Below are 22,322 nucleotides of genomic sequence, written 5' to 3' on the forward strand. Positions count from 1 at the left end.
AAAATATTTTCTATATTTTCATCTTTAATTGGATTGTAGGATGTTATTTGGTAACCAAATGTTGCTTACGTACATAGTTCTCTTGTTTCTTTTGGAATTAGAGATGCAATTTCTACTCATTTAATCAGGACAGAGTTGGGGTTCTTTTGTTCTGTTGTTTTTTTTTCTTCCTAACTGAGAAATTTGAAAAATAGATGTATGCTAAAGGTAAAAAACTTTATCCATCTATCTCACAGCTGACAAAAGCAGAACCCAAGAAGTGATTGGCTCAGTAAAGCAAAGGAAGAACCAAGATCAGAGCTCAGATCTCCTGAAATCCAGCCACTTCATTTGGTAAGTGTTGGTTATCAGTTAAATTACAGAAAGCATCATGGGTCTGACCATTCTTTTGTACGTCTGTTATGTACCTTGTTGGCAGCAGCTGTCTTTGGCAATTTTTGGAGAAATCCTATCTGGACATCAGAAATTTTGGACTATCAGGTAGAACTAGAATAAATAATTTATTTGTAAAAAAAGGTGGTGTTGAAAATTAACATGCTAAAATATGCAAATAGGGTATATGTTTTCAAGGAAAAGACAGTATGCATAAACTTCCTTTTAAATTAATTCAGCACAAGTGTCTTTGGAGCTTAAATGCAGTCTTCGGGAGAGTAAATACTGCATAATACGATACACTGAAAAAGGCTTGAAATGCACCTGCTAAAAGCTCCTTTTACTGCTGTAGTCACACAAAAACTTCTAGCTGGAAAGTTCTGCACCTTATTTGCAATGACTAAAACTTGCTAATGGAAAATTGCTCCAAATAGAAGACTAAACTTATACAAGAAAACATTTGGGCTGCCATTAACTACATCAATAACTGCAAGCAAATTTAACACCATTATTCAAATACAATACTATATAGTAATATTTGTATAGAGGTTTTTTTTTCTGCATTTGAATTATTTGCTTATACATTCTTGTATTTTAAGTTGAAGTCACGTACTCAAAATAGAGAATTCTTTCAGATTTTTATGTTTCCAAATCCATTCTGCATAAATGGGACTAAAGAGTTTGTAGGCTTATAACAAGACATAGTTTAAGCAGTCTAAAAAACAAATATTTTAATATACTTGTTTTTAAAAGGAAGTATTTAGTATGACAAGAATATTGGTTAAGTTGCACATGAATTAGAGCTAAAGCAAAAAGAACATAAAAACATTTAATACCACTTTCTCATGTCTAAACAGCACAACAGTTGAGGTACCTTGTCCTTCAGCTGTAACACCTTGTACAGATGGTAACGCTTTCATGTTACCTAGTTTAAGTATTAAGTAAAGTATTACGTGGAGGCGAGCTAGGGTAATATTTGAAGACAGGCAAAGAACAGCTAAGAGTAGAAGAAAAGTGCTGTTGATGTACTGGTCCCATAAACTAACACAGCACTGGACATGTGGAAGTGCTCTTTTGTGGTTGAGGTTTAAATCTGAGCACTTGGCAACAGTGGTTATTTAAAATCAGATAGCCTCAATAAAAATACAGGGTTTAATATAGTTTGTTGGCTCAATTGATTGAATAATTAGGTTATGTTTTTCTTTGTTTCTCCTGCAGTATCAAAAATCTGTTCTGTTTTTATTTATTTATTTTTTTAATAGGATCACAGTCACTTTCTGTTCTGATCTGCCAGGCAGATAGCACTACGTAATTGTATGGCTGTATGGCAATACAACATGTCTTATACTGCAAATATAAACTAAGCGTATTTGCGTCCTTTGGGGTTCAGAATAAATTCAAAGTCTTGATAAATTAATGATGCTGTTTTTCTATCCCATGGCTCTCATAATGAAAAAAATGGAAGAAGTTCATAGGGATAATTGTTTCCTTAGACACAGCTTCTACTGAAGTTAACTTGCTGTACACAGATGTCCTTGGCTAATATATAGATTGAAAATTGGGAGTGGACATTACAAAGAAACTGCCTGTTGTTTAATGGTGCTAGCCCCTAGTTCTGCACTATGCGCCCTCGGCAAGGGGCATATGAAAGTGGTACAGAGATTCTCTGCTTGGTTCACAAGCCTCCAGTTTAATCCTGGCGCACCATCTGTATTCTGCATTGTTTGGGATATGGCTGTGGGTAATGGTTCTAGCTAGCAATAGTATTGCACATCTTTAAATTTCATGACATAAAGGGATGTGAGAATAATTCAGAATAGCTACCTGGCAAAAGCCAAAATCTGTGGGATGAACACAATGTAAACATGTTCATCAATTTTCAGGTACATTCTTTCTTTATACAGCTACAGAGAGTATCTATTTAAGCTATATAGTATCTATCTATTATCTTTTTAATATCTATTTAAATATGATATGAATGACCATGCTTGATCCGTGGAATGTTATAACAATTGAGTAAATTCATTTGCTCCCTTCTGTCTCCAACTTACCTTCCAAAGCAATTCCTACTATGATATTTGGGAAATGACACACATAGTAACCACAGTTGTCAGCAACAAATTTCATTTACAGCTTCTCAAGACGGCATAAACTACTGCCTCTGAACACTTCCAAATGGGAAGAATCCTCCAGCACTGACTAGCATTACACTTCTCCGTAACACATAAAAGCAATGTTAGCATCCCAGGCAGGTGCAACTCCTAGTGGATACAGATACAAGACAGTGCTGAGCATGTGCTGTGCACAGGTTCTCCCTCCCATGAGGTCTAAGGTGAGTGCTCTTCCATATAGATACATTCTCTGCTTATGTTTTTGTGGCAACCACACTGGAAGCTAAATTAAATTAATAGCGCCTGCTGTACTGAAAAAAAATCAACACGGAACAGCCTTAAAAGGATTCGCCTCTTAGGTTTTTACCTCTGCGTCGTGTCCTTTCTCATAGTTTTTTTTGCAGAACCCTTACCTGATACGTATCTCACAACAGCAAATAGTAATGACAGCATGGCTAACCTGGTCAAAAGCATAAGAAACAGTCATATCCCTATCCAACTAGATATGAACATGCAATTCACTAAGACACTACAAGATAAAGAGTAACTGTGGAAAAACTTATTCCTTGTGCCTTTGTTATGCTGTCAGAGGGGCCCTAGTGTGCCATAAGCATACTTCCTAAATCACCTACATATAGAACTGCTGTCAGCCAGGTGATGTATGTAGAGACAAATTTCACTCACAGGGCAGCAATTATGTCACAACTACCTTTCTATCAGCAGTAAACCTGAAAAATCAGACTGGAAACCGAGGATCTTCTTAAAAATAAATGACTGACCGCAGCATTTAAAATATACTCTCTTGGCACACAAAACAAAGTTAATAGCATCAGATAGGTGCTTCAGAAGAGCATGGTTTTGGCCATATGCTGTTTCCATTGAAAGATGTCCCAAGGAGGTTAAAGTCCAGGGGCATTAGTCTCCATCACCTACCTCTCAGAGTACCTTGTCTGTCACAAAACAGATTATGTTAAGACAATCAGTGCAGCAGCGCCAAGGACAGCAGATTTACTGAGTGCGTGGACAGCAACTGTCACAGACAAGTGCTGCAGATATGATGCTTCCTGCAAACATTCAGTTACAATGGGGAGCAGACTGCTGCTGCCAGCACACTTCATGTGCACCTGCACCATTCCATAAAGAGCTCACAGGCTATGAGCAGGATTAATTGTTTAGTGCTAGTATTATATCACATGAAGGCCTTCAAAGTATGTCCTACCCCAGAACGACTGCAGTAGCTACGGTAAGTAAATCTAAAAAATATCATGGGGAATAAGTTCTAAATTACAGGCACAGAGTGGCAACTGTTAGTTTTCGCTTTCCTAATGGCTCTTGATGCCAGAGTAGGTTTCTTGATACCGTGTATAAATTAATGTTTTAGTAGAATTCTCACCACTTTGCTACCATGTAATTCTTGTCCTTATCCTTTCTGCTTTGTGTCATTTCTTGTGATCACTTACCTTTTTGCTAAAAGATCTAGTTTCGTTCTGATTAAATGAAAAAGAGACATACTGAACTAGGTGAATTGTCAAACACCTCTAAGACTTTACAGCATTAAAGTATTCCCAAAATAAGCATTTCCCTAGGAGAGAAGACTTGACAGATAACCCCAACAACAAAATTCTTGAACACTACCCAGTTAATGGGAGTCTGTTCAGGGCTAATTTACATAATTTGACATAATTGCAGTTATAAGCACTTCCAAGAAGCCTTGGAAGCAAGAATGTCACTGAAGCCTATGTTTTATTGTGTCTCATTGCATTTGGCAGCTGTACAAAGCCGTGGAGCATGGAAATTTGCTCAGATGAAGCCTGATTATACAAACATAACACAAGCTTTGAATGCTCAATTCAATTTTGTCCTGTACAGAAAAGCTACCACAAAGTCTCCCAAGGCCTCTATCCAGTCAACCCCCACAAAATACAATGAAAACTTTTGAGGTACTGGTGGTGGTTCCCTCCCTGTTAATGCCTGACAAACTACCATTCTGTCCAAAGGATAGTATTTCCTGAAAGAATAGCATGGATTTCCTGAACATCTCTGACTTGAGCTTCCTACAACTGAAGGTAACAACATAACAGAAAATAAAAAATTAAAACTGAAGTAAATCATATTTTATTTTTAATCAAGTTATATATGTATATATATATATATATATATATATATATATAACACAGAGTTCTAGTCATACAAAGCTGTAAATGAAGTTGGACAATAATTCTGTAATACATCTACAGACTCAAGGAGAGTAGCTGAGGATGACACCAATTTTCTACTTTTGTTGTAAGGATTTTTATCATCTTTACATTCTAACAATGCAAGTGAGAAGGAAAAAGCTACCTGAAAAATGCACTTTTCAAAAACCTGTGCAGTCTTCTATCAACTTCGTGAAGTCCACTGCCCCATCACAGACTATCATGGTCTCTCAGAATACAGAGTATGTTTTGCAGAGAAATGAGAAAGTATCTTCATTCAAATATTAAGATACAAGATAAATGTTTGGAATGCAGGGCAAGTACTTTTTTTTTTTTTTTTTTTTTTTTCAATCAGGGAACTCTAGTTCAGTTGGTTTACCCTACTCTGGCTTGTAAGCCTTGTCTTTTTCCCATTTCCTTTTCCTTACCTATAGCATCATTCTTAATAGAATATCTATCTGACCTAGGAATCTATAGAAGTCAAAGCATCCTTTCAGTCAAAAGGAAGTGATTTATAGCTATAGCCATTTCATAGAATCATTAAAGTTGGAAAAGCCCTTCAGGATCATCTGGTCCAACCATCACTATACTACCAATGCCACCCACTAAACCATGTCCCTATGCACCAGGTCCAAACTTACCTACATCTGAATACTTCACAAACTCTAAGACTACATAAGCATCAATACTTACAGTCCTGCTAATTTGCAGTAGTCCTGCTGACTGCATAATATGGAAAAGAAATTCCAGAGCTTTCAAAACATAATAAAATAAAATAAAATAATAAAATAGACCCTTGTCAAATAGACAGCTTCCAGTTCATTCACAGTTCATTCACAGAAACTCATGCCTTGAGAAATAACAGCATTTCGATTGCACTGGATATTAACAAAATCCTTTTTGAACATAAAACTTTTAATTATTTCATTTGTCTCTTAATTTATCATAAGGAAACAACTAATTAGCTTTCACTTCTCCTGGGCATTTTTTTTTAATAGAAGACTTAAGCACAGTCTATAGGGTTTAGTCTAACAGCGCCGTACCTTCTGTGGGAGATTGTTTTCTGTCTGTAACTCTGTTCCATATTAGAAATACGATCCTAAAGTAGTCAAATACCATTTCAGAAGTGTTTTTTTTTTTTTAATTACTTAAATTATTGCATTCTATTGCTGCAACCCCAAATCAGCTCTAAAGTAGTAAGTATGACAAAATGGCAGCAATATCCTGGAGTAGAAATCATTAATTGTCACCAAAGGGTTGGGTTATCTACCAAAGGATTGGTTATTGCTATTCAGTAATAGTTGGACAGTAATAAAAAGTTACCAAAAGGCTATTTAAAGAAATACATTAATATATTAATTATACATTTTAGAAATGTTACAAAAAATTAGGTGCAGAAATGGCACCTACTATGAAACAACCCCATTGCATGACAAGATAATTGTTAAAATTTGATAGAAGACTTAATTAAAATTCTGCCCTTAAGGAACTGAAAGTGAAAGCTGGGATGTCCTTCCACATTAGGTAGTTGAAGTCTGCTGCTTCAGAGCTACCATTTAAAGACAAAGATCTGGATTACATTCAAGTATAAATACAAATTATGGTAATAGTTTGCTTTACTGATCCCTGTCTGAATGGTCTCTGCACTAAGGAAGAGGTTAAACTGCATTACCAATGTCTTAATATACTAACTAACCATGGCTGTTGAAGTCAAAGAAAACAAAAACAAAAACAAAACAAACAACTTACTAGTGGCCAGAAAATACATTTGCAAACCCTTGGTGGATATTATAGAAGAAACTAAACACAGGGATAAAAATCCCCATAAGGCTGACCCTCAGCTCATGGGCTTATATACCACTAATGTAGGTTTTTGGTAAGAAAGGCTAGCTGTGCCATATTTCACAGAAACGGAGTACACAACTAAGTGTACTTTATATACTCAAAACTGCAGAGGAGCAACTGGGACCATTCAAACTCACACAAGCTATTAAATTTTCCCCAGAAGCTAAATCAGGTACTTGTTTAGAAAGTATTGTAATCTCATTTCATTTGTCCTAAGATATAGACATGTCAGTACCTGACATGCTAAATATCTTAGTTTTTACCTTTAGAAAACCTCAAAACCTCATCTTCTTTTGAAAGATCAAATTTGACTATCTTCAGCTTCTAACCACTGGAACCTGTTTTGTCTTCAGGATAACCTGTCTCATTTTATGGAAACGCTGATACGTTTCTGAGTCACCCTGCCACATCCTCTTAGCTAGATTGAGTAGCATGCTCTCTGTAAGCATTATATCATGAAGCGTGTTCTAGCCTCAGAACTTCTGTGGCTTTTTTGTAGTTCTCCCTTGTATTTCTAAATCATTTATGAAGTGCGGACACCAGGACCGGATTCAATGTCTTATCAGCATTCTCATCGCTGTGAAATTACTTCTAAGTCTTTACTTGCACTTCTTACATCAGGCCAAAAAAAATGCAGTAGCCTTTTTAAGTAAGGAATTGCAAAACTAGCTCATTATGAGGCTGTTATCATCCGTGAATCAATAACCGCTTTTCTAAGCTGCTACTTAAAAAAATAAAAAAAATAAAGCTTTACTTTTCTTGTTCCTAAGTAGGTTAGTTTGCATTTGACTCTACTAAGGATCATTCTGTAACAATAACTTTGTCTTAGCGGCCTGTTAGTAAATCATCTATTTTGAACTTGTAAGAATATAATAAAAGTTTTATAACCTTCTGAGGTAGCTGTCATTGGGATCAAATGTAAACATATCTTACTGGAACTGTGCAAAAAAACACCAACAAGGATAAATCTGATTCTGTTCTGCTATTAAACAGATTACTCACACTTCAGATACAGAAACAGAGCTTTTTTTGAACCTTCATTGAAATGAGTAAGACTTACCTGAGTAAACTGCCAGTAAAGCTTCATTCTCTTGGCTTTGGCATAATTGCATTCAATGAGCCTGGGCCTGCTGTTCACATCCACCAGGCATCTGTTGTCATCATCATCAATAGTGGGACTCAGAACACCCACATGGAGCTGCTGATTGCTTGTGTAATAAACATTCTGAAACAGGAAGCACAAACAAGATTTGTGGCCTCTAGACAGAAGCACTTTTTACCAAAAGGCAAATGGCAAATATAAATATGCTGAACAGCAGTAGGCTGACCCCATGGTGGCTTTTAAATTATTTCTGTTCATGCAGGAAGTAACATAACATTTTAAAAGTTGATCTAAATTAATTGTTACCAACAAGTTGATGTTTGCTGATTAACAGAAATCAGTCCCCTACTCAGTCTGGTTCAGTCTGAGCACCCTTCTGGGCAGAAGCAAAACAATGGCTCTGGTTGGAGGAACTCCCTTATTCTGTTTGCTGGCAAAACTCTACAGAAATAAGAGAGTCAAATGTAGTTATGCTTAACAGAGATAATTAGCAGGTTGTCACTTACCTTTAGAGAGCTCACCCTACCTGCTAACATCACTTTTCAGTGTGGAACAGTTTAGAAAGAGAGATCTGAAATCTTGTATCCTTGCCTGCTATTGGGACTGGCCAATAACCAGTTCATAATCAGCATGTAAAACTAAGCTCCAGCTGAAGCAAACTGTGATGGCTAGTCCATCTAACTAAGCTCTTTCAGGATGCTGCTTTGCTTATCCAATAATATGACTATTACTCTATTATTATGGATATTCTGTATATTATAGCATCTCATCCAATGATATCACATCTTATTTCAGAATTGAACTCATAATGCACAACCTGATGATTTCACTACAATGTTTTATCTAATGGCAGTATTGCTTTAAAAGCACGTACCCTATACGAATGCTGCTTCAACTGCTAATGAACAGTGAGCTACTAGTTTGGTTTGCTCATGGCCAGACAACTTTTCTGAAAAACCTATGGACAGTCCCTGGCTCCTTTACCCAAGCCCCAGAAAAAGAGTCCCCGAGTTACCACCTTATAATGTACTTGTTAAGTATGCACATGCAACTGTTTATTGATCATCTTTTAAAGTGCCCTGCGGGTAAAATGTCTTACATGTTAAAACCAGGTTTATGTTTTAATCATCTACGTAACCCTATAAGAAGACGTTTGTACTTGTGATTTAAATAAGTTATTATAAAGATGAATGGATGACTGCCCACAGCAGTAGTTTCTTCAAGAGGATGCTTTTAACAAGGATCAATAAGTATGCTAGCTGTTCTGCAGTATACTTTAGCACAAAATGGACAACTAGAAGCACATTTGTTTAAAACACTTCAGAAGATAGAGGCATAACAGATTTTTCCAGCACATCTGCTCTACAATATTGCAACATCACCATCAACTAACACAACACAGGATTGAAATTTTGTAGTAATTTAGGAAAGTAATTTTTGAACAATCACTCCAGTACTTTCTTGGAAGTCCAAATGACTGAATGTTGAATATGGACTACTAAGGCATTAAGGTAGTTTTGAAATTTTGACTCAGACCTTGAACCTTTGTTTCTGCTAAAACAACAAATGCGTCAGTAGTCTTTATTCAAGGGAGCCAAAAATGTGCTTAGTTCTGCTGAAGTTAAGACACTGGCTAGCTGCTGATGTAGAGCATTCATTCAAAGTTTCTTCACACTTTCACTGAAGAAGAGACTCAGTCTCAGCAAAACACAACCACACATTTTCACACCAGCAGCACACACACATTCCCTGAAGAGCTGCTGTATTTCCACAGAAAGAACCCTGTTTGGATACTGGTACCAAAGCGGATGATTTAAAAAAAAAAAAAAAAAAAAAAAAAAAAAAAAAAAAAAGGAACAACTCCCTTTTTCTGTAAGAAAATGAGCCTCCTTATATTTTATTAGTCTGCTCTAGCCCACAGCACTTCACTATCTGTTTTTTTTTCACTGCAATAGTATTGATATATTGCTGTGTCTACTGGGCAATGGGAAAGGAACACCTTTGTTTGGGAAGTCAGTTAGGTTGGAGAAAAGGCACTTGCCTCTTGAAAAGCTGAAACTGCAAGGATTCAATGTTACAGTCAGAAACTCACAGGATTTGTGACTAGCAAAGTGTCAGTTGAGCCTTAGGCACATCTTCAACTACAGTCTTGCCAGGTGCTTTTCAAGGGTGGATGAGTGCAGTTTGCACGCTGACAGGCTGGCTCTGGAGGCTGCCACTTGCCACCTGTGTTCCCTGCCCATTCTACAGGTACAGCTGCATTCAGTGTCCCCAAGAAATTTCCTCTGGAAGCCTGGGGCTGGCAGCTAATCTGCTGCAAAGTAACGCAAAATAATTTGTTCAAAACAAAAATCTGGTATTACTAATCTAAAGGTTTGCAGCAAATAAACTTGCAGTACCTGCATCTGAAGAAAAGTAATTAATTTGCCTTCAAAGCATGACATACATCTCTGCCACAAAGTTTCTGTTTCTTATGTTTTTAAAGAACAGCTTCATGACTGATCACATTTATAACTGATCTTCCCCTGGACAGTTAGAATTGGTGCAGGTGTGGGTTTTTTTTGTTTGTTTTTGTTTTTATTTTGTTTTGTTTTTAAACTGTTTATAACTTTTTAATTTTTTTTTCTGAGAAAGTTTGCCTGCAGATTTCCTTGTGCCTTAAATACTGCATCTTCCAATTAATGGAACAGTTATTTCTTAACTAATTTTCTTGAATTTATTTTCCTAGAAGTGTTCTATTTAAGGTCACTGCTGCATTTGCTGTTTCTATTACATGCTAATCTCTCTGATTATTCACATTAAGATGAAATATAAAACAAACTGTGCTTGTTATCGTATTAATAGTACTAGTAGAATGTTTCTCAGGACCTTTCTAAGATGAAAGAGTGAGGTTTAGTTGCAACATGCTTGTTATCTGTTCTAAACAGCTTTTTCTGAAAAAAAAAAAAAAAAAAAAAAAAAAAAAAAAAAAAAAAAAAAAAAAAAGGACAGTTATTTACCCTAAAAAGACAGCTGAAAGATGAAAACACAAATGAGTGGTAGTTAACAGCTGCATAGCCTAGGATTCCCAAGAAATCTACATAATGACTGTGAAATATTAAAGAAAATTTGCTGTCCAAAATATTTTTCCCACTTCCATTTCAGGCAAACTGACTGCTCTACATTTTTTTTCTATTTAATATTCTAAGTCTCACTTTTTCTGAAAAAGGAATTTTCTTGAATATCAGGAAGATTCACAGTACAATATTGTAATGAAAACAAAAGTTGCATACACTGCTATGACTCAGACCAACTCCAGAATAAAGGAGAAGCAATGCCACCCTTCATTTACCACTGGACCAAACATAGCCTTGCTCATTTTTGGGGAATTCAAGGACTTCCACCCTTTTGATGCAATCTCATGTAGCAAGTCAGCATGGAACAGGAAAAGGAGAGTTCATGCCTGGAGTCACAGGCTTCCCTAATTCTTAATTATTATGTTCAGAATAAAGGGTCCTTTTGCCTTTCTATTCCACTTAATCGCCTCCTAGACAAACTCTGCTTTCAGCTGTAATCTTGAAATTTCACTTGTATAGCCAGCCATCTAACTGCCAAAAAGTTCACCCTCTGCTAAGTTACTGCTCACTGGGAAACACAAGTGCACATCCATGCTAGTGCCAGAAGCATAAAGTAGGCATAGCAAAAAGCAGTTCTGCATAAGAATGCTCAAAATCAGAAAAAAAAATAGTTTATGATTTACAAAAGTTAGAGCTGAGATAATGCATACTGAATCTAGCATATGCATCTAGCAGATACATATGTCTTCCCTGGTGTTGGAGCTCATCTGGCTAGATTTGGCTACTTTTGTTTATACTGGGGGAACCATACGAAGCACACTTATCCCCAGTTCATACTGCAGTTCCCTCATGAAGGCAGTGAGGCTCAGCCAAGCCAGACAGAGCAGGCTAAAAGCTTGGGACAGACCTCAGTAGTACAGATCAGCCAGTCAGTCAGGGCCTGGCAAACTGGCAGATGTTGCTGTCCTTTCTAGAAAAATGCCAGCTAGATTTCCATTGCAAATTTCCTCTAGAGCTAGAATGATAATTTTGGTGGGATACTCACATCATAGGTGCTTTGATGTAGTGCTGCCGTACAGAACACATCCTAAATCTGCCATGCAAGCAATGAAGGCTCATTCAAAAAACTTTTTTGCACAGTAAAAATACTTCAAACACCTATACAAAATAAAATTTGCACAAAACCAAACAAAAACCAACATGATGCCTTTGAGTACAAGGAAGGTAAATGACCTTTCCTTATTTGGACACAAATACATTGTTTTGGCCTCACAACGATGTAAAATTTTTGTTCATGAGAATTTTTCCCTACAAGGTCAAATCATTATTCCCACTGCAATTAACACTGAAAATCCACTGACTTTAAGTGCAATGAGATTTTTGGCTCCAGGTTTATTATTAAACTTGGAGAAGCCACCAGAGTTGATAAAGAACTCAGAGCTGCACTGAGTTGCCAGCTGCAGTAAATTATTCGTAGGAGCTGGTTTATCATGTAGCAGAAAGTTACAGTAAGATGTTCAACTTAACACAAGACAATTATCTGAAGGATAAATTGCCAGCTCCCCACTGGAAGTTTAAAGCAATACACACTAATTTTCAGGCTGAAAACCATTTGTAATCCTTATGGCAGTGTTCTCAGACGAAATCACTCTGGAGAATGGTACATGACTGTGCATTTATAATGAGCGAACTTAATGCTCACCAGCAGCAGTATTTATTTGTTACCCTGCTGTTGGCAATAATAACTAAGAGGGGTAAGAAGTCTGATCAGCCACTACTTTATGCCATCTTTGAACAATATTGTTTTTTCCAAATGAGTCCAAGAAGTCATTTATTGTCAGGAGTAACATATTAACATATTAGAATTAACATATTAACATATTAGATCCAAAGTCTCACAGCAGATTCATACTCGAGTACAACTCCAGCTAAAGAGCAACCTGGTGGATTTCAGTAAATCCAGAGTTGGTTAATGTTGCTGCTCGGATATTTATGCTGTTCCTGATTTGTCTTCCAGCAGTTCTTGTTACATAAACACATCTGAATGAAAGAACCTTGTTACCCTGATAAGAAAACTCTCTGCAGAATCCAAGTTCATTATGGATAACACAAAAACATCACTAAGATCAAAATCAAGTGTTTTCCCATTTGATATTCAAGTAGAAAGAGCCTTCTCGCAGAAACCCTGCTATAAAAATCAATGAGCAACTGAGGAATAGCATCCAGCAGCAGCTGCTATTTCCACAAGCTAGTAATTTCACATGGAGCAGAATCACATAGATTTTCTAGACATAGCTGGCATGGTACTACAAACATGAAGCTGTTGTGCAAAATTATGCATTGAAACATACTCTTAAATACTTTGTTATACCCTTGTTACTGAGGGTATATAAAGAACATCCTTGTTTATGTAATTCTACCAATCATCTTAAATGACAGTGACCTTCATACTTTAGTCCAACAATTACGTATAAATTCCCTGACATACACACACACTAATATATGAGCCACTCTGAGTCTCAGAAAACCAAAGAATTATCCTTGCAGTTGCATACACACTTCATGTGATGTGACAGGAGAGAGAGGCTGTGCTGTCCTGTAGCCACAATCAGCAGCATCACTGCATCTTGTGCTGCCCTAAAAAACTTACTGCTGAAGGAGTACAAACATAAGAACACAGATTGAGAATTAAAAATAAATAAATAAATAAATAAATAAATCAGAATTTTTCATCTCTAAGCTATATATCAAAAGTTAGAAGATGTGTTATTTTTCTCAGGTAGGTTTTCAGCAGGTGCATCCTGATGTTACAACTTTGAAATAATTATAAACATGTTTTATTCATGTCTGCATTCAGTTCACTCTGAAACTTGTCTTACTGATCAGCTGACAAACAGCTAGTATACCAAGGGTAGCCACATGCTAAATTAGGTTCAAATTATAAAGCACGTAAGAAGGAAACTACTCACTATTTCACCTCAGTCCTTAGATTCACATCTACTGAATGTCTTGACTAGTCATGACTAGTTAGAAAAACCTCCACAGTGCAGCAGAGGACTTCAAAATAAAACTAAAGGAAAAGAAGTTTACTTTGTTTAAATTCAGAAATACAACAGAAACTCAGCACAGATGTACAGCACTTGCATAGACAATTTCCTTTGATTTTATTCTCTCACATGCTTGCTTCAGGAATTGTAGTACTGCTGAGATTGTGACACATGACCATCTGGGAACTCCATCTTGAAGGTTTATTACTTTCAGGTATATTTGCATTTCCATATACAGAACATTTAGTGCTGCAGTTTCAGTGGTAAGCAGTTCCTGTTACCAAGCTGTCACTTGCACTGCTCACTGGATACTTTTGTATACTAAATACTATCTGTATTCTTCTCAGGTTAGAATTAGTCATTTTCCAGAGTAAAACCCTGTCATTATTAAAGTTTGCAGAGGTTTTGCTTCAGGTTTTCATGTCATATATACTTTATAATTACAGAACTTTATAGGCAAATACTATTCTTGGACTACTTTCACGGTCAGTAACATTATTTTTAATAAACTACACTATAGTAAATGAAATCTCTGACAGTTTTGGTAACCATGCATTTAGTATTGAAAAGCACCAGAGTTGCTTTTTCATAATATGAATACAATTACAGACATCTCATGTCTATGCTGTGATTTCATTTTTTTTTTTAATGACTCGTGACTTAACAGCCAAGTTTACAACATGTTAATGGAGGATGAGTTAGTTCGAATGTTCATGGTGCAGACACAAGTGATAACAACCAAAGGAAAGTAGAGACCACCTTGCATCATTTTGCACTGGTCATTTCTGTCATTGACAGGTGAGTTTTTCTCTTTTTATAAAAGTCAGGGTTTTATTTACATTTCACTTTGAGTTTGTGCGTAATTGCTTTAACAGATGAGGGCTTTTTGCATGGTTATTCAGTGGATGGGGTAAGAGAAACAGGTTGGACTTTGCAGCTTTTGGTCCCTTGGAGAAAAAAAGGGAAGTTACTCTTGTGTTCCCACCCTGGGGCATGTGGTAGTATTTCCCCCTTTTAAACCAAGTTAAGCCCATTAAGCTGAAGAAAAGAATTTCTGATGTTTTAAGTGGACAGCATCAAAATCCTGAAATGAACTAGCCTACAGAAAGTAAAAACTTTCCTTAGCTGTATTTCAAGTAACAAAGGCTATCACTTCAACTGATTTGTTTCTATCTTGTTGGTTGCTGTGTAGAGACTGACAGAAGCTCATGGAATTTTATCTAACCCAGCTATATCCTAAAAACGAAATTTCTTTCCTGAAACATTTTTAAACCTTCCAAAGTTAAATGGAGAAATACATGTAGCTTAACTCAAATACGTCTGATTCTTGAAAAATGACACTTTTCCTGGCACCAAATATCTTGAAGTAGTGGCTCCTCTGTTTGAAGGGTGACAGTAAATAATACCAGACAGAAAGAAGTCAGCATCTAGAATTTATATGAAGAGTCTGTATACTTTGACCTCATGCAAAAATTGTAGCATCAGTCCTGTCTGTGTTCATGAATAAATTTCAAAGTTCACAAAGTTCTGCAAGGAAAATCAAAACATGTCTCAGACCAGAACACTGTGCTCACACCCTAGACATTGCTCCTTTCTTACATTTTCACCACTTAATGTACTTGCAGTGCTAATTATGTTTTTTAAAGGAAAGGTAGAAATTGGGAGGTGGACATCAGAAGTAAGCATACATAAACATTTCTTACCATGAGTGCTTAACAGTTATTAAGAAGACTTTCCAGAGTAGGAACAACTAAATAAATAATGCTGTTTAAAAGGCAGAAAATTGGCTTCATGTCACACAGGACATTAATGCAAATTCAACTGTCCTAGCTGTGTTGGAAGGCTTACAGTGATTCGCATAGTGAGCTTCGACTCTCCTGTGACTAAGAACACTGCCAACTCTGTATTGTGCCCCTTTCACAAATCATGCTGTAAACCTTGGCAAGAAATGAAACAGTAAATACTATGATACGCAGAGGCGCATTGCTTGATTGTTCAAATGGTAAGATACCTCTCCCACTGCTTTCATTCATGAGGGCTTGCTTTCTGGGGCTTTCAGTCCTACTGTGAAAGCTCACATATAGTCTTGGACCTTACAGGTATCCACAGGCCAAGTAGAAGAGACTCGGTTTTTCTGAGCAGCTGCTTGTCATGTGGATGAGGCAGCAAAGTAAAACCAACTCTAAATCCATGTTGTTTGAATGACCTTCAAGTACAATAGAGAAACCTCCAGTGAATAGCTAAAAGAGCTATGCTAAGCTTCAGGCTGCTAAGGTATGACTAGGCTATGAGGATAAGCCATCTTCATCACAAAAGGTAGATTATGTCACAGATTTTCCCTTGCATTTTCTGCCTGTCTTAGGAGCCTGTATTTTATCTGAAGTAGATTATCCTGTAAAGGTATCTGCAGGAGACAGACATAAAGAAAACTCACTCTGTCTTGCTATTTAGACTAATAATAAAACTAGGCACATCAGTCCCCCCTAATCAAAAGTCAGTAGATATTCTCAATAATACAGTTATTTCAGGACTCTTTTAAGTCAATTAATTTTACAACATCATTTTGATTGTTCTGAACCAACAACAGTTACTTCTTTTAATAGCTTCCTGATTTGCATATGAATAAAAACACTAAGATGATTACATTTACCTATTGTGCAATACACTGTTTAGTGATATGTATTATTTTGCACAGCTGATTCTTCCCAAAGCTCAAACACGTGTCAGTTCATGGGCACTCTAGGACCAGACAGCGCTCTCCTTCCCAGGGGACAATGGTCCACACTCATGACAGAAGGAAATGCTGTGCTTAGACATGGCCAAGGGGAGACACACTGCCACAATCCTTACCCACGCACCCACTCCAGACCATCAGGAAGGAGGGGAGCTACCCTCCTAATTCCCAGACAGCCAGCTGCAAGGCCCACACAGGCTGTGCAGAAGCTAATCAAAGAGACAATTCAACACTTGCATCGTCTCCACAACTAGCAGAAAACTAGTGTAAGTCATGGAACCAGCAACTTGTCTTGGGTAACCAATGTAACAAGTGACGGTAGGTTGTGGGGTTTGCAGTCTCCTGCTGTGGGTTTTGGAAACCTCACCTTTCTGTGGTAAACGGGTGCTGGCCTCACACATTTTTGAGGCTATTGGATTTCTTAGCAGAAGGGAGAGTCCTGCTACATTGAACTTCTGCTTAGAGTGAAATAACTACATGGAAAAAGCTATTTCACTGGGTAGGTTTCTCTCTATTGTAAATACTATGTTGGTCTGTGCCATTACCTAAGTAACTCATGAATTAAATATAGCAAAAACACGAAAGAGCATTTGCAGAGCTAAATTTAACTAAGCCACATGGATTTTACTTAGTTTTTCCTTAAAAACAAGCCCAGACTGGAGTAAAATGTCAGTAAACAAACTGCTTGTCCAGATCCTTCCTTGGTATGCGTCTGGAGAACAGAACTACAATTTCCTTTCCATTTTGAATTTAAAAGTTATTTTCCTCCTGCATGCTCCTTTCAAAAAACCACTGTTGTCATCCTCATAAGCAGAATCACAGGGGAACAATTTGTCAGAGAAACTCCAGTACAACTCACTCTATGATTTATATGTCACATTCACAGTGGGGAAGCAATTTGGCGAGTTAGAAATTATACTACTAGCTTCTTGGAAAATCCAGATGAAATCTCAGGGTCTTCTTCAAGCCAGCATAACCCTTTCCTTGTGAACTACACCATGCTAGTCCTAAAAGCAGGTACCAGAAAATTTTAATTTAAAAACGAAGAATTTGGGAGATGATTGGGAAAACTAAGATGACAGACTACATCCTCATCTGAGATTCTGAATCAGACTAACGTACCTGATACAGCACTGAGCACAGTCTGACCTGTTATGATCTGAATGTAGAGTTTTATTGTAATTTTGTGCTTCATCGAAGAGAAGAAAAATGTTTTGAAGCTAGTGCAGAAAAACAATCTGAGCCCATGTAGACTCATCTGTTTTTGCATCAAAGGGAAATGCAAGGCATGTTCCCATAACTGAACCAGCTTTCCAGCTTTTATTTTACAAACCCGGAGAAGAAGTTCTTGCATTTTGTAAGATTAAAACTTCATGCATGCAGAACTGCTCCTAAACACCCTTTTCATATATATTAATGTAGGTTTTTCACTTGGTTGTTCTACCTTTAGACAAGAAGAGGTCAAATTCTGACATCTGGCTCTAAGCACTTCTCTTAAATCCTTCAGTTCTTCCGAAGCCTGTTTTTCTAAGGGATTCAGACAATCACAGAATCATCTAGGTTGGAAGAGGCCTCCAAGATCACCTAGTCCAATCTCTGACCTAACACTAACAAGTCCTCCACTAAACCATATCACTAAGTTCAACATCTAAACGTCTCTTAAAGACCTCCAGGGATGGTGACTCAACCACTTCCCTGGGCAGCACATTCCAATGCCTAACAACCCTTTTGGTAAAGAAGTTCTTCCTAATATCCAACCTAAACCTCCCTTGGCGCAACTTTAGCCCATTCCCCCTCGTCCTGTCACCAGGCACATGGGAGAATAGACCGACCCCCACCTCGCTACAGCCTCCTTTAAGGTACCTGTGGAGTGCGATAAGGTCGCCCCTGAGCCTCCTCTTCTCCAGGCTGAACAATCCCAGCTCCCTCAGTCGCTCCTCGTAAGACTTGTTCTCCAGACCCCTCACCAGCTTCATTGCCCTTTTCTGGACTCTCTCGAGCACCTCAATGTCCTCCTTGTAGGGAGGGGCCCAAAACTGAACACAGTACTCGAGGTGCAGCCTCACCAGAGCCGAGTACAGGGGGACAATCACGTCCCTAGCCCTGCTGGCCACACCGTTTCCTATACAAGCCAGGATGCTGTTGGCCTTCTTGGCCACCTGAGCACACTGCTGGCTCATATTCAGCCGACTATCAACCAATACTCCCAGGTCCTTGGTCATTTCTTTGATGACTTCCATCCATCTTCACTTGTAATACAAAATGTTACCTATTCAGAGGAGACTGGTCTTTATTTACATTTTTTGATGCTTCCTTCACTCAACGATCAACTTAATGCTAATGAACTCACACTTCCTTGGATTTCAATATCTTAAAATATGTATATGAAATGTGTTATCTCTTAATAAAACTATTACTGTCTTTACATTCTCTGCAGTACATGGGTCACCACACTCAGTTTCCTGGTTGTATAAAGTACCTCACTTCTCTAAAGCTGCTCCGCATTTAAAGCCTGATCCACATTTCATAGTTGTTAGCTCAGTAGCCTTTCCTTAGGCATAGATTGAGATCCTCAGGCCAGCCTTACTGCAATTAAAGCTTTAGTCATTGTCACTGAGCCTAAAGACTCAGCATTTATCCTTCACTATGAGTGTGGAAGCTTCATCCCAATTACTTTATTGTATTCACTACTGAAGTATAGCTGCTACTGATTTGGACTGAAGATGAAACACTTTGATGGGTTACTTCACTTGGCTAAAGTTCACAGGATCATAGAATAGTTTTGTTTGGAAGGGACCTTAAAGACCATCTAATTCCAATCCCTCTGCAATGAGCTGGGACACCTCCCAGCAGAGCACATTGCTCAAAGCCCCATCCAGCCTGGCCTTAAACACTGCCAGGGATGGGGCATCCACAGCTTCTCTGGGCAACCTGTTCCAGTGCCTCACCACCCTCATAGGAAAGAATTTCTTCCTTATATCTAATAGTAAATCTCCCCTTTTTTAGTTTAAAGCCATTAACCCTTGTCCTATCACTACACTACCTGACAAAGAGTCCCTCTCCAGCTTTTCTGTAGGCCCCCTTAAGTACTGGAAGGCCACTGTAAGGTCTCCCTAGAGCCTTCTCATGAGTTAACTCATTTCCTCATTAACTCAAAAATTTAATTCCTCGTTAACTCAAAAAGTTAACTAATTTCCTTAAGATGTACCTTGCTCACATTGATAAACTAAAAGCAGGTGTCAGAAATATCAGTGTCTTTTATATCCATCTCAGTTCCTGGGGAACTTTTAGCCTTTTGGGGAAGTGATGGTTACCTGAGACCATGGAGTGTTTTTCCTGATGGGAACTTTCCAAACTTACATTTGGAAGCCAGAAACGGGCATTCTGTAGCAAACAGTTAAACCATAATTATTCAGTATGCCTCCTATTGAAAGTGGGAAATTAGGTACTTCAGAATATTAACTATGTATGTCACACATCTGGCAGAATAACATTTACCTCACTTGACAATTCACACTTAAATTTGCCTTGAGTGCTCAGGAAGGTCCCAATTCTCACAATGCATCATTATGCAAACACTTACAATTACCCCTGTGACATACAATATTGAATTTAAAAATTTAGTCTAGGAAAAAAGCAATCTGATTACTTCAGAAATTCCTAAAACCACCAAATTCATAGTGACAAGAGAGAGTATAAGTTTGATGGTTATATCAGTTCAGTATGTGAGAGGACTTAGTGTCATGACGACATTGGAAACAAGTAAATTAGAACATGATTAGCCAATCGTTTTCATAATTCGGCCCCGCAACACTAAGTAATTATATGATGTTTATGTAACATTGACATAATACAATATGTTGAAGTCAGTTGTACCCATTGTATGATCATATCCTGAGAATTCGTTGCAGGCACAGTATGAGAAAGGGAACCTTTTTATTACATTCTGCTATATTAATGCAATGGTATTTGTAAATTTCTATTTGAACAGCATGTGATTTTCTCCCTTGAATAAATTAAATATTTGAGGATTTGGTCCTATGGTAATATCAAATAGATGATCTGACTAAAACCCAAAAACTGATCTGAAATTCACAACTCTGATTTATCATCCTAGGCATGTTATCTCTTTCTTACTGAGTTCTGTCCCTGCCCTTCAGTCACACAGTTCTATTCTGAAAAGAAAGCAGCACAATCAATAAAAGTTCCAGGTTTAATGTGGTAACCTATGTCACTTTTTCCTAGGTTTTGAGAACCTTAAATGACATGTTATTTTAACAAATCTTCTGTGTTGTTAAGTTGTACTGCTATTTTTTCCTTCCAAAATTGATGTCATCAGCAAGTGAGTCATTTTGACCTCAAAATTTTAAGGCTAATTTCAGAATTTGAAAGGACTAAAAATATAAGATGAAAGGAATATGCATGCTGAACAAATCACTACATCTTTAGCATACCATGAGAACCAAAGCAAATGTTCACAATCAATGCAAAACAAATAACAAAGTTAAGACTGTAGTAACATCTGAATGATTTAAATGCATTCATCAGTTTTTTTGCTTGATTGCTATAAGCCTTTATGGACAGCCAGCTGAGCAGATATGCTTGGCATAACAGAGTTATGCCATCTCATTTGTTTAATCCACGTTTAATCTGAATATTTAATTGAAAATTCAGAACCTGAATCAAAATTCAAAGAACTGCTAACTGTGATCGCCGCTTATTTGGCATGTTAATAGATCTATAGATTTAAGAACCAAAGACGACGATTAGAGTGTTGTCTTTTTTTTTACTGTAATCTTCGATATGCTACAGGCTGTATACTTCCACGTGCTTACCTCTAAGTCCTGTAACTGGTAATTCATTAAATTACAGTTTCCATAATGGTATCAGCCTTGATGACTCCACCAGCTACTGTCAATGCTTATGATAGCTTATCATCTGCTTTTAGATGGCTATGCACCATATTCCTAATTTGTATCTAACTGGCTGTTATTATTAGCCATTGGTTCTTGAAACAGGGCTAAATTAAAGTCTGTACTTACTAAAGTGTCATACTTCCTTCTTGGAAAAGTGCTTCTACTCTCTAAATATGACCAGGTTTAGACTGAACTCAGCTCTTGGTAAGGGCTATTTGGATTGCTGATTTCCAAATAAATTGACAAACACAGCTCTTTTCTTGGCTTACAAATCAATGCTGATTTTTTTTTTCCAGAGTTATTCATAAATATTCAATCATGGTTTTTTGTGAAGAAATAATTTCTGATATTTTTTCTGCTTCCTGATTGGACAAAGACGGCTAATGAACAGGAGGAAAACAAAACAAAAAAATCCCTGGTTCACAGAAAAACACTAGAAATAATCATTCCATAAACATTTTTGCAAAACACCCTACTCTGGAAATAGTGAACAATACAAGAGAGAAACTAGCTGAAACTGAATAGCTGATCAGAATTTGAATGAATGCTGTGAAAGTAATATGGCTCATGTAATTACCGAGGGAGTTACATATGCTTTCATGGGGACTGAATTTGGTTCATGAATTCCAAATGAGCCAGTGGATGACTTCAAATTAATGGAATGACATAATAAAATTATCAATAAAACTGAAGAAATTTTAAAGTGGAACTTCCATTAACTACCCTCAGTTAATCACATTCTGTCAAGAATTTGAGAAACAAAAATCTGACCTCCAGAACTTTGAAGTAACAAATGATATAGTACAACATTAATCAAAAGAATGTTAAAATTGAGAACCATCTGATAATTACTAAAACATCAATCTCCAAGTGCTCTACATGTGTTATAATAACTATATTGGTTTTATGCTGAATTTATAGCATAAGTGACAATTGGTTTTTAA

The 22,322-nt window shown here is 37.2% G+C and overlaps 1 protein-coding gene across 11 annotated transcripts in view; it reads right to left on the minus strand.

Moving 5' to 3' along the window:
- GALNT18 (polypeptide N-acetylgalactosaminyltransferase 18) overlaps window positions 1-22,322 on the minus strand; it is a 318,100-nt gene that overhangs the window by 13,667 nt on the left and 282,111 nt on the right. For 7 of the 11 annotated variants that reach the window (XM_040559347.1, XM_040559346.1, XM_040559348.1 and 4 more), the window contains 2 exons: window positions 7,584-7,748; window positions 2,897-2,943 (listed from right to left, as the gene is read on the minus strand). In XM_040559347.1, the coding sequence (XP_040415281.1) occupies window positions 2,897-2,943; window positions 7,584-7,748 (212 nt within the window). Of the gene's footprint in view, window positions 1-2,593; window positions 2,634-2,896; window positions 2,944-7,583; window positions 7,749-22,322 lie in introns of those variants that run through there. The other 4 variants (XR_005820445.1, XM_040559351.1, XM_040559355.1 and 1 more) reach the window with 2 other exon arrangements.

Source organism: Cygnus olor, chromosome 5 (assembly GCF_009769625.2).
Source record: "Cygnus olor isolate bCygOlo1 chromosome 5, bCygOlo1.pri.v2, whole genome shotgun sequence".
NCBI classification, from domain to species: domain Eukaryota; kingdom Metazoa; phylum Chordata; class Aves; order Anseriformes; family Anatidae; genus Cygnus; species Cygnus olor.